The sequence below is a fragment of the Falco peregrinus genome, chromosome 1 (genome assembly GCF_023634155.1).
Source record: "Falco peregrinus isolate bFalPer1 chromosome 1, bFalPer1.pri, whole genome shotgun sequence".
Lineage (NCBI taxonomy): Eukaryota > Metazoa > Chordata > Aves > Falconiformes > Falconidae > Falco > Falco peregrinus.
This window is the reverse complement of record NC_073721.1, coordinates 12,891,728-12,903,746: the sequence shown is the minus strand read 5'-3', so window position 1 is coordinate 12,903,746 and position 12,019 is coordinate 12,891,728. Positions and strand designations below refer to the sequence as shown.

The 12,019-nt window shown below is 50.9% G+C and overlaps 2 protein-coding genes across 2 annotated transcripts in view; both read right to left on the bottom strand.

Moving 5' to 3' along the window:
• Positions 1-7,959, bottom strand: part of CHAT (choline O-acetyltransferase) — a 36,233-nt gene extending 28,274 nt beyond the window's left edge. Inside the window, exons 1-4 of the mRNA XM_055793834.1 lie at positions 7,818-7,959; positions 4,772-4,916; positions 2,478-2,669; positions 221-339 (exon numbers count right to left, since the gene is read on the bottom strand). Of these exons, the coding sequence (XP_055649809.1) occupies positions 221-339; positions 2,478-2,669; positions 4,772-4,834 (374 nt within the window). The 5' untranslated portion in view covers positions 4,835-4,916; positions 7,818-7,959. The remainder of the gene's footprint in view (positions 1-220; positions 340-2,477; positions 2,670-4,771; positions 4,917-7,817) is intronic.
• A 1,419-nt stretch (positions 7,960-9,378) lies between these two features.
• SLC18A3 (solute carrier family 18 member A3) lies at positions 9,379-11,813 on the bottom strand. Its single transcript, XM_005236758.3, is given in 2 exon segments — positions 9,379-10,982; positions 10,984-11,813. Coding segments are annotated over 2 exon segments (1,587 nt in total). The 5' UTR covers positions 11,638-11,813; the 3' UTR covers positions 9,379-10,049.
• Positions 11,814-12,019: the final 206 nt, after the last annotated feature.

The following is a 12,019-nucleotide window of genomic DNA, read 5'->3' as shown; positions in this document are numbered from 1 at the left end:
TTATTTTTCATGCAATAAATGGAATAATAATGATGCTTTCATTTCTGATTATCAGTATGAGTATCCCCAGAAACACTGTCTTCAGTCAGCAGGCCTAGTAGGAAATCATTTAATGGTTGCAGCCCTTATTTTTTAATGAAAGTTGATTGTCTTTTTGCAAAAGCGGTATATTTAAAATATCCTTTCATTTAGCAAAAGCTACAAAGTCGTAATACATTACCTCAGCTGGTCATCTACATCCTTGAAATACTGACGAGCAAAGATAATTGCTGGGCTGGAATTGACTGGAAGAGCTAGTCGGTTGTTGAGGTACATGTCATCCAGCCAGTAGTTAAGCACCTAAGGGAAGGAGATGTGAATTCTTAAAGCTATGAGCAACGTGCAGAAAGGCAGTCTGGGCATGAGGGGAGAGTGCTTGGTGCTCCTGGTGTCAGGCATGGGCTCTGATTAATGGAGCCGCTGAGCATTTTCAGTCTGGGCTCTGTGACCTCAGCTCAGCTGAAATCAGCTGCAATTCCATAATCCTATTTTTCAATCAATGGCAATTTACAGTGTGTTCCATTAAAAAGTAAACAAGCTCCATATTGAGGTGCTTTGGGTATTTTGTTGTTTGCTTTTCTCTACAACAAAAAAATGTTTGAGTACAACATGCTAACTGCTGACTCTTGAAGAGTGATTTAAGAGATGGACAGAATTTTACTAGTGATGGCTTTCCTCAGGGGGCTTCAAATATTTGTCAGCAATGCCAAGATGCTCTGTTGTTAGCCAGCAGATACTGTCCTGTAGCAAGACAGAGTGGGAAAAGAATTTCCCGAGCCTAATGGTTTAGTCCTGCAGATACTGGCATGTGGATAGGGCCCCTGGAGAACTCCCTCTGTGTCCACTGACACAAATGCAGATTGCTGATGCTTGACCCAGACAGACACAAGTATTAAATTTCTAAAGATTTTTATTGAAAACACATATGTACAGTAACTGCATTGCTTTATGTCTGAGCAGAGTTTGAAGAATCATTATTTGGAAAATGGAGGCTTTCATAAAAAGATCAAATAGTCTTTCTGAGTTTAGCAGCATGCTTTGAATATAGTAACTATAAACAACAAGGAAATTATGCAAAAATAATTACGAATGCATGCATCAGTTGAAAAAGTTTTCCTCTGAGATATTTCATTGCTGTTAGAACAGATGCTTCCCCCACAGTCTCTGGAGTCTTCAGAAGAACAGGCTAGAGCTGTACTCCTGGCAAGTTAAATTCCAAACAAAACCATTTCTAGTTTATCTTAAGAATCAGGTATTTAATTTTAATAACCAGTGTTCAAAGTTGAGATGTTACAGAAAACACTTATACATCCTTCCTCTGTAATTTTCATGCTGTAAGTGGTTAAATGAACAGTTGTCTCCTGGAACACTATTTGCTATCAGGAACGCTATTTAAGCAATGGTTAATTTAGCCACCAAAACCATGAAGTTCTATGATCAGAATAACAAAACAAGATTGGGCAGCATTTAATGGAGCCCTCAGACTGTGGCAACAAGTCGTTCAGAAATTAAGAATTGCTTTTAAAATAAAAGCACTGCCAGTACTGTAGCCTTTTTTTCTATAGCAGCAATTTGATGGAGTCGTCTTGCAGGTCACACAACTGAAACGTTAAGGGAGAACCATGCTTCACTGACATCAGTAGCAAGCCTGCAGGATTTTACTGAATCCATGAAACTATCCAGTGTCTCTCTTCCTTGCTGGGAAGTGTCTCTAGTTTTCAGCTGCCATATTCTAATGTGGTTAATGCAGGCAGGATGAACTGTGACTTTGTGGAATGATAAAATCTACTTTATCTATGGCTTATTTAGTTTTCCATCTTGGGAAGCAGAAAGCTGAGCTTTTTCAAAGGCTGAGGTCTCAGCATGGTCTATGTGATAGATAGAGATATATCTATGTATACACGTGTGTGAACATTCGGCAAAATAAATACTTCTGAGTAACTACATTGGTACAGTTTGACAATAAATGGCAAATAGTATTTTAATTTAAAAAGAGTAATTCCTATCCTGTAGTATTCTATTTTAGAATAATTTGGATCAGAGTTTTGGGTAGATGGGCATACAAGACACATTTTTATAGCCCTATCAGAAAGCATTTTTAATTTTAATAAAAACTCTAAATCCTGTTATTAAGGAGAGAGGAAGACATTATCTCCAAAAAGGATATAATAGTGTTTCCTGCAGGTAGAGCCGCCACCTGTGTGCATGCACCTGAGGTGCACGAATTCCCTCATTTATGTCAACAAACTGTTTAATAATGACATAGATTTTAACACTGTTTGAAAAATCTAGCCTAATATGTCTGAAATATTCATTCCCTTGGTAGACTCTGATGTGACGACCCACTGAAACCAAGCAGTGATTGCATATATAGAACACCACAAAGAGTTTGCAATTGCTCAATACAGCAAAAATTTTTCTCATCTGTATTTGCTTACCCAGTTCGTTGTCTTTTCCCTTCTTTCCTCGAGGATTTGCTGCAAGGATTCCCCCAAACCTCCTGCAATTCCAAACTGCTCCACAATGACCTTGGTCTTTCTAAATTGCTCCTCTGGCACCAAGTGTTTCATGCATTGTAGGTACATGCATAAGGTCTGTTGTAGTGGTGGGACTGGAAGTTTTGACACTGCCTAATTATAAAAAAAAAAATAAATTAGCAAGTAATTCTAATTGTTCCCAAACTGTCCTCTTTTTTTTTTCTTCTTCTTTTTTTCCCCTTCTGTTACTGAACAATATATTGCATCCCTTTTTTTTTTTTTTTAGCATTTGAGATGCCTGATTACTGCAAATGTAGTTGTGTGACTTCAGTGGAGTTTCATTAGGTCTTAAACTGTCTGGATTTTAGGACACAGTATGCAGCTGTATGCAATACTGAAGCAGTGGTACCTATCCAGTGGCTCTATTTGTAGGCCTTTGGCCAATGAGGATTTCAAATAGATAAGCCAGGAAACTAGTGGAGAATTTTCCTTTGTAAAAAGTCTAGAAATCCTAGGACAAACAGGTAAATAGGCATGATGCAAGCATATAGCCTGAGCTAGACTCTAGGAAATCTTCAAACACATTAAAGTATAGTAAAATAATGCATTAAGAGAAGGTATTTCATTAGTAAAGAAGTGCACTTAGCTTGTGATCAGTAAAACCAGGGGTAAATACTTGTTTAATTGGCAATATGACTGGTTATAAAATTGGAGAAATAAAAGACATGCACGTCTACCTGTTCGTTAGTACTGACTACAGACAATCCTCAATAAACCTGTGGTTTACCCTGCCAAACCTCTGCTGTCGGCCAGGGTGGAACCCTCCTAGAAGGCTTGATAAAACATTTCTGTTTATATTTGCTTTATCTTTATCCTGTTTGGAGCAGGAAACCAACAATATCTGGGAAAAAAACAATCTCATGCTGCTCATGCAATTAAGCTTCTTTTGTTTTTAATCTAAAATTAACCAAGTGAATTGTAATTAGTCATTTAAAAGCCAGAGCAATCATGGGGGCAGTGGGAGAATCAAGCAAGGATGTAATCCATGAAGGACTGGGAAATTGCAAGAGGCTGTGATGCTCTAAGCATGGTTCCTTAGGGAGATAGACATGTTTCCTGTTGAGAAATGGTCATCTAATTCAACTGTGCTTGTCCATTAGCGATCAGTGTAGACTGTAAACTTTGGGAGGGTTTATTTCTCTAATCTGATTTTTGTTTGTCTCCTAAAGCAGGTAAAATTCAGATATTTTTTTTCTATTAGCTCTTGATGAAATAGACATTCATTTTCACAGGACTGCATGACCATAGCATGATTTCAGTTGGAGGAGATGTCTGACAGTCACCTAGTCCCACCTGCTGCTCAGAGCAAGGCTAGCTGCAAACTCCTTTGCTAGTGCACGTAGGGATGGAGGGAGTGGAGGAAGTGCTCGGAACAGAAGGCAGGGAGTGGGTGTCCTCAGAGCTCAAATACCAGCCCTGCCTTTTGACACCCACAGAAAAGTCAGATATTTAATTAAATTAAATTAAAAACTGCATTAAATTTCCCTATCTAGAAACCGAAGATTTCAGGTACTCGTAAAATGTGTCGTAGGATTACCTGCTATTAATGGAAATGCAAATCCAATTTAGCCTGTAACACACCCTGGATCTCAGAAATGATAGAATGGTAATTCTACAGTTTCAAGCTATGTTTAGTCAGGGGCATATGTCTTCTGTCATTGACTTCTAGGTCAGTGGAAACCGATGGGTGAAATGATATTTCTTGTTGATACTGGCTTTGGCCCGATCTTTCTGGGTAAGGTTGCTCTACAGTTCATGGCTCTGCTTAGGAAAAAAGCTTTAAACCCAAGGGGTTGACTGCTTATAGGCATACACATCCGGCATCTTTTAAACCAGCTTGAAAATGAATCATACATGATAGTTTGATAGTTCTGTACTATTAAGAAATAATTACATGCCATCTCTGACTGTACAGTAATGCATCTGCTGCTGTGTAATAATATTTCACTTACTGGAATTCTTCACAGGATGTTGGGAGGAAAAGTGTATTTGGGTATGAGAAGCACTAATGTTACACCAAAGTTCTTGATTATGAACTGCTTCAGGTATCCTAGTGTTCCCTGAAATGAAGAACTCTGCTCTGGAACAGAGCTTGGTTTACAATTATTGTATTAATTTACAGCATTAAAAGCTGTTAAGTCATCCATCTTCAACATTTTTTCTTGTTTTTTGTTTTCCCAGAAACAGTCACTTACTGTCTCATCTTTACTGCATGTATCTTTCTCTTTCTTCTGCATGTTTTTTTCTAGGATAGGCATTCCTGCATTTCTTTTGATATCTTTTGTTGAGGACAGAAATTGAAGCCACTCGGGGGCACTTATGGAGCCTCACGCCTCGGTTCTGGAAATAGAAAAGATTTAAAGTCCAGTCAATACCCATTATTTATAACCAAAATGTACGTGGGGAATATTCCCTGTGCAAGCATACACAGAAGCTTCAGAATGCAAAACTGAAGAGAAATAGAAGTACAACGTTCAGAAGTAGCTGAACTGAGCCCTGTGGAGATTGCTCTGACATTGTTTGTCTCATTTTGCTATAAATTTCTTTATCCAGAACTATCTGATACACATAAATGATGTCTTCTCAGCATGGTTTATTTTGTCCTTCTAATTTACTTTGCAACGCATTGTGCCGTGATCTGCACGCTTTCTATTACCGCTATGTGTTAGCTGGAGGAAAGAGGTGACTTCTCTTTGAATGTACTCGTGTTGACACAGATAATAGGAAGGCTTCAGTTTTTTATCTAAGGATCTTCTGCGTCGTCCCCTTACTATTTTATATGAAAGCATCATGGTCTTTAAATGTATTTGTCATTGAACGGTTCCATGGACACAGTGAGGTGCTGTCATCTCCATGTTAAAGATGTGGAAGCGAGCTTGACGGAGACGTGCCTTTGCTCCCTGCAGACTAGAAGCTCGCAGGGTGCCAGTACTTTGAGGCATAGCTCTGGGCTGGGGGGCCCCGTGAGCCTGCCTAGGCTGGCAGGCTGGCTGTGGGAGGGGTGCGAGGGGTGGCATATGCTGCACTTGAGCCACTTCACACAGCGGTCTTTCCAAATAGCATATACCTATCCAGGGAGACGGCTTAACCTGCCAAAAGTCACAGAAGTCATCTGTGACAGAGAACATACTTCCACTTGTGTGTCTCTGGTATTGTGCTCACCCTGGTTTTCACTTCTAAGGGTGCCTCTTGCTCCTTTTCTGTACAAGAATGAGCGATATGCCAGACGTTTCTTCCTATATAATAGTGCCCACATCAAGCAGTTACCCTTCAATTATGGTGATACAGCTAAAGCAGAGTAAGTTCCATCTGTTCAGTCAGGTCTTGATGAATCATAGGGGGTTTTGGAGTTGTTTTAGGGATTATTTTTTTTTTTAATTACTTTGCACTATGTGTATGCGAAATATCAAAGACAACGTGTTGACTAAGTAGAAAAGAACTTCCTTTCTGAAACCCTTGGGACTATACATTCGAGGCACTTGAATTACTCCTACAACAACTTTTAAGAACAATTTGGATAAAAACCTGAAAGTGAGATGAAGAGTTTTGTTTAGCGATGGGCAGGGATGGCTGTGCATTATTCCTGTCCTGCAGAACCAGCTTGGCTTTTCCAGCCTTGAGGCTTCAGCATGGCTCTGCCAATGTGTATGTGGTCACTGACACCTTGTGTTGATCTTGTCCTCTCCCAGTCCCGCACTGCCAGCGGGGCCATGTGCTGTGAAGTAGGTTGAATAAGGTTGAGAGATGTCCCTGGGGCCCTGCAATGAGCCACGCAGCAAACTCATGTTGATCTGTCATCTGCTCATGATTTCAACCCAGCTGAGAGACGATTTCCCTCATGGAAAGGCCACATTAACCCACTGTGCTGCTCCGCTCCCTCCTGTGTGCTGCACAGGTGCTCTATTCCTGGCAGCACAGGTTCAAAGCACGTCAAATAATGGACACATTCTGTAACTCTTGGAAAACCGTGGCTTGCTCAGTAGTTTATGGGCTGGCCTCTGCTCTCCACCTGTGTTCAAATACAGAGCAGCCATTTTGTCTCCAGGGCCCCTAAAACTGCACCACCCTAAAGGAAAAAGCGTGCCGGTATCCTTCTCACTGGGACTTTTGATCTTTCTTTCCCTATGTTTTTTGTCAAACTGCAATATGGAGTCACACCGGCTACGAGTCCGTACTGGTTCTGTGACTGTGGGAAATGCCACTAATAACAGACTCGCCTATCTGCAAAATCCGTGTGATGAAGAGTTTTTGGGGGTGCGGAGGGGGGGTAGCCTGAGCTGTACTTTTTCTCTGTCAGGGGGATGAACCGAGGCTTTGCCTCTGGTTCAAGTGCTGCCAGCTTAACATCAGACCCAATTCTGTATTTGCTTAAAAAAGGACAAGGAAAATGACACGAGGGAAAATCCTGCAGAAATTCAAGATGACTTCAAAGTTGCTCACTGGAACGACTGTGAGGTGCATTGTCAAAGTTATTAGGCAAAAAAAAAAAAATAATCCTAGCCGCTTTTATTTACGGCTGGCTTAGCTGGAGGGCTGGGGCGAGTGGCTTAGCAGGGCGGCTGCGAGTCACAGCAGGCTGGGGAGCCGGTGGCTTCCCCACAGCTCAAAGGAGCAGCTCAAATCCACAACAAAAGGCACTGATCTCCCCCTAAGCCGAGAGCACAGAGGGGCTGAAATAAGCCCATGTGCTTATACTTGAGTTCTCCGTCCGCTGCGGCCCCGGGGGCAGGTTGCAGTGCATTCCGCTCAGCCCCCATCTATTCATCCCCCCTGCCAGTGGCAGCAGGAAGATAAGCTTCAAGTTCTCAGGAACCGACGCTTAAAGTTCAGAGGGGCGTACGCGCTCCCACGAATACTTGTGGGAAGTCGCGCTGCGGCGGCCGTTGGCAGTGCGAGGCGGCCCCGGAGCCTCCCTGTCGCCTGCCGGCAGCTCCCTGCGGGCCGCAGCACCGCCCGAGCCCGTCCCCGTCGGGGACCGCTCCCGCTCTGCCGGGGGCCGCCCCGGCACTTCCCCCTGCCCCGGCCCCGGGGCGGTCCCTTCCCTCCCGCACGGCCCGTCGCGGCGGGACCCGCGGGGGGCCCCGACGGGAGCGGCCCCGTGGGTGCCGCGGAGTTTGGCGAGGGGAGCCCTCTCGGCTGCGGGACCCCACTCCCCCGCTCCCATGCCCGCGGCTTCCCCGCCCCGGCTCTCGCAGCCGCGCCGTCGGGGCGGCGGGGGGCGCGCAGCCCGCCCGCCCTTACCTGCTCGTCGGGGCGCTCCGGGGCGGCGGCCGGGCGGGCTCGGCGCGTCGCGGCGGCTCTGTCCAAGGTACCGCCGCCTGCTCCGCGGCCAGGGCCCCTCTGGGCGGGGGCGTGCGGAGCGAGGCTCGTCCCCGGCGCCGCCTGGCTCCTCCCCGCCCCGCGGCCCCGGCACCGCCCGGCCCGGCCCGGCCCGCCCCTCCCGCTGCGCGCAACAGGCGCTGCCCCCCGCCCGCCGCGCCCCGGCCCCTCAGCGGGCCGTGCCTGGCGGGGGCGCCGCGCCCCGGGCCGCCTGTGCCCCGGGGGGGCGGGCGGGGGCGCCGGGCGGAGCCGGGGTTGCCCGCGCCCTGACCACCGTCGGGACCAGCCGAAAGGCTGCGCGGCGGCGGCAAGGGGAGCCCCCGAGGGCTGCAGCTCTCGGTGACCTCCGGTGCCACGGCGGTTGTCGCCAGCGTCGAGCGGTGTCGCCGCGGGGCATCTGCGGCTCCTGAGCGCTCCGTGGCCGAGCGGGGCGGGCGGTGCTGCCAGCGGGTTGCCGGCAGGGCGGCGGGGAGGGCCGGCAGCGGCCCCGGGAGGGGACCGGGCTCTGCGGGAGCTGCCCTGGCGGCGGCAGCGGCCCCGGGGCGGGAGGGGAGGCGGCCCCGGGCGGCGGCAGCCGCGGACCGTGCCGTGCCGGGAGCGGGGCCAGCCCCGGGGCGGCGGGCAGGTGCGGCGGACGCTGCCGCCGCGTACCGCTAGGAGAGAGGCTGCGGTTTAGGGAAACGGGGCTCAGCCCCGCCGCGCTGGCCGTGGCTCCTCCGCCGGACCCGCCGCGCCACAGCACCGGCGCGGTGCTTCCCCGAGTTCTGCGCCGCCTGAGCAGCGACTCGACCCGCGGCGCCGCGGCACCGACGAGCCGCTTCTCTGCGCCTCCCTCGGGGCGCCCAGCTCTCCGGGGGCGGGTGGCAGCCCTTTAGTGAATGCTGTGGCCGTTTCTACAATTTTCCCCCCTCTCTCGAGATTGTAAGCCATGTATTTTGTTTCCTAATGAGCTAAGAATTTAAATGAACGATTTTATTTCATATCAAGATAAATTTCCAGGGCAAAATGTGCACTCTGGTTCCATTGTGGTCGGATCGAACGTTTCAACTTTTTGCAGAGGTTTGAATGAAGCACTTCATCCATCTTTTGTTTTGTTTAATCCCTGTCGGCTACACCGCAGCGTAGGGGCAGTTCTCGGCACCAAGAAAGGCGTTTTCCAGTGTCGTGTCTCTTTAACTGCCGGTTGTGCGATTTTTTAACTACTCGGGAATTGAAACTCATGATTGTCAGAATTAAATTTGCGTGAGAATACAAGGACCTGGTTTTAGGCAATCGATAGCATGTTTGCAGTGCGATGCTCAGACCCATTAACGTATATTTTGAAGAATGAACGAGAACGTTTTTTACTGGGTTTTCTCCTGGGCAATTTTGGTAACCGATGAGGTTTGTGTGAAGAATTGTTACTGTAGGGGTTACGCTGAGCACAACCAGCTCCCTCCCTCAAGCAGCCCTCAACAACAAAACAGAGGCAATCGATCCCCTTCAATTCCATTTATTCAGATTGTATTATTCTTGTAGTTTGGAATTCAACATAATACAGCATATTGCACTTACCGGAGAGCAGCACAAGAGAGAAAGAGAGAGAGAGAGAGAGAGAGAAAAGTACAATACTTCAGTTTATTCCCAAGTAAGAATAAGACGTTGTGATAGTTGTTGCTCTTCTTAAATATATGAAACCAACAGAAAATCTAAGTATATGTACACAAGATTTACCAAGTCCCTGAATATGCCATTCAAAATTTTACACAGACTTTTTTGCTTTTCTTATATTTTTTACAGAGATATACAGTATGTCACACACAGTTTCAGCTTGAGAAAAACTTTGCACGATTATACCCCAGCTATGAGGCTGTTGGGATTTTTTGTTGTTGTTTTGTTGTTGGTGGGTGGTTTTTTTGGAAGGCCCCCTCCCCCAGATTTATGCCAATGATTATTCAGATAATTTCCTTCAGGATTGTCCCCCCATTCCGCACCCCCTCCACCCTGCCACCAATTAAAAATAAGTCTAGAAGAAAGCCATTACATCATGACAAAGGTTAAACTCTATATATTGCACGTCAGTACAGAAACATAATGCAGTAACGCTTTCGTCCCCCCCTTTCCCTCTCTCCCAGGTGCCCCTCCTTGCTCCTGGGCTGGGTCATGTGGGGGAACCTAACTGTACTCATAGTCCGACGAGTCCTCCTCAGACACCCCTGTCAGGTCTCTGCGGTAAGAGTCCACGCTGTTCTCCACCTCACCCGCTGGCTGGAGGTTTTTGCCTGTGCCTTTGCGCTCTTCCATTTTGATGGTGTCGTAGAGTCCCTTAGGTCCTTCTTCAAGGAGGATGTTCCTCTCCGAGTGAGAGGGTTTCATTTGGCAGACGTTTTTGAGGAAGAGGAGGACGGGGGCGTAAAGCATGTTGGCAAGCCCCATGCCCAGGTTGAGCTGCACAAAGCCCATGGTGTGCACAATCTGGCCAGCCACGATGGGCCCCAGGGCGTATGCCACGCAGTAGGAGATGTCTGCGATGGCGTAGACACTGCCGTAGACAGAGACATGGCGCACGTCCACCAGGAAGGCCAAGGTGGGCAGCAGCGCCGTGTCCACCAGGGCGATGCCAAAGCAGATGCCGCAAAGGGGAATGATGACCTGCCCGAAATTCCTGCAGGCTGGCACCAGGCAAGAGCTGGCGCCAATGATGGCCATGCCCAGGGCCCCATAGAACCACTGGAGGTGGGGGTACGCGGCGGCCAGCCGGACGGTGACGTAGACGCCCAGCACGTGGGGGAAGAAGGCGGGCAGCCAGGTGAGGCCCACCTCCCACTCGCTGGCCCCCATGGACTCCTTCATCCAGTTGGCGATGGTGGGCTCCAGGAAGGCCAGGGGGATGTTGCAGGTGGCCAGGGCCCCTGCCACCACGGCGATGTAGGGGTCGACCATCAGGCGGTGGATGGGGGTGCCGACTGGCATGTTGGCCCGCGCCCCGGCAGCGCCGGGCGGCGCCAGGGCCAGCAGCATCAGCCCGTCGAGGAGGCAGACGCAGGCCAGCACCAGGAAGGGCACCCGCTTGCCGGCGAACTCGTAGAGGACGCCGCCGAAGGGGGGGGGCGGCCAGGCTGCCGAAGGAGATGCAGGCCAGCGCCGTGCCCAGGGCGCGGCTCCGCGCCGGCTCCTCGGCGTAGCGGTCGGCGATGAGGGCGATGCCGGCCGTGTCGGCGAAGGCCGAGCCCAGCCCCTGCAGGCTGCGCGCCGCGAACAGCGTCGCGTAGTTCTCCGCGAAGGTGAAGGTGGCGGTGGAGAGGAACATGATGGCCAGCCCGGCCAGCAGCGGCGCCTCGTAGCCCACGCGGTCGATGAGGGTGCCGCTGAGCGGGTTCACCAGCAGCTGCAGCATGGCCTTGGAAGCGAACAGCACCCCGACCTGCACGTCCTCATTGCTCCCCGTGGCCGGCGGGTACCGCGCCGGCAGGAGGCTCCTGTTGCCGCCGCTGCCGGTCTCGTTGCCCCCCGCGGGCGCGGACGGGCCGGCGCCGTCCCCGCGGCCGCGCATGGCCGCGATGTAGTCGGGGATGATGGGCACGATGACCATGTAGAGCATGTTGTCCAGCAGCAGCGCCACGCACACCACCACCAGCAGCAGCCGCCGCTGCCGCCGCGCCTCCCCCATGGCGGTGCCCAGCCGCCGCCGCCGCTCGCCCACCGCCTCCGACAGCCGCGCCACGGCGGCCCGCGCCCGGCCCGCGCCCCCCGCCTCCGACATCGCCCCTCAGCGCCGCCGCCGCCCCGCCGCCGCCCGCATGGGGCACGGCGGGGGCGGCCCCGTCGCCGCCTCCGCCGCCCGAGCCGCCGCTGCCGCCGCCGCCGCTCACCTCCCGGCGGCCGCCGCCAGCCCGCGCCGCCGCTGCGAGGCGGCTCCGAGGGGCCGGTCCTCCATCACCACACTAATAAGCGCCGCGCACGGAAACCCCACCCGCCCCCGCCGCCGCGCCGGCCCCGCCGCACGCCCGCCCTCCGCGCCCCGCCCCGCTGGACCGCGCCGGCGGCGGCAGCCCTGCCCTGGCCCGTCGCCGTCAGGGGGCTGCGGGGGGGTGCCGCCGGTCCCTGCTCGCCCCGGGGGTGTGCCGGGGGGGGGGGGGGGCAGG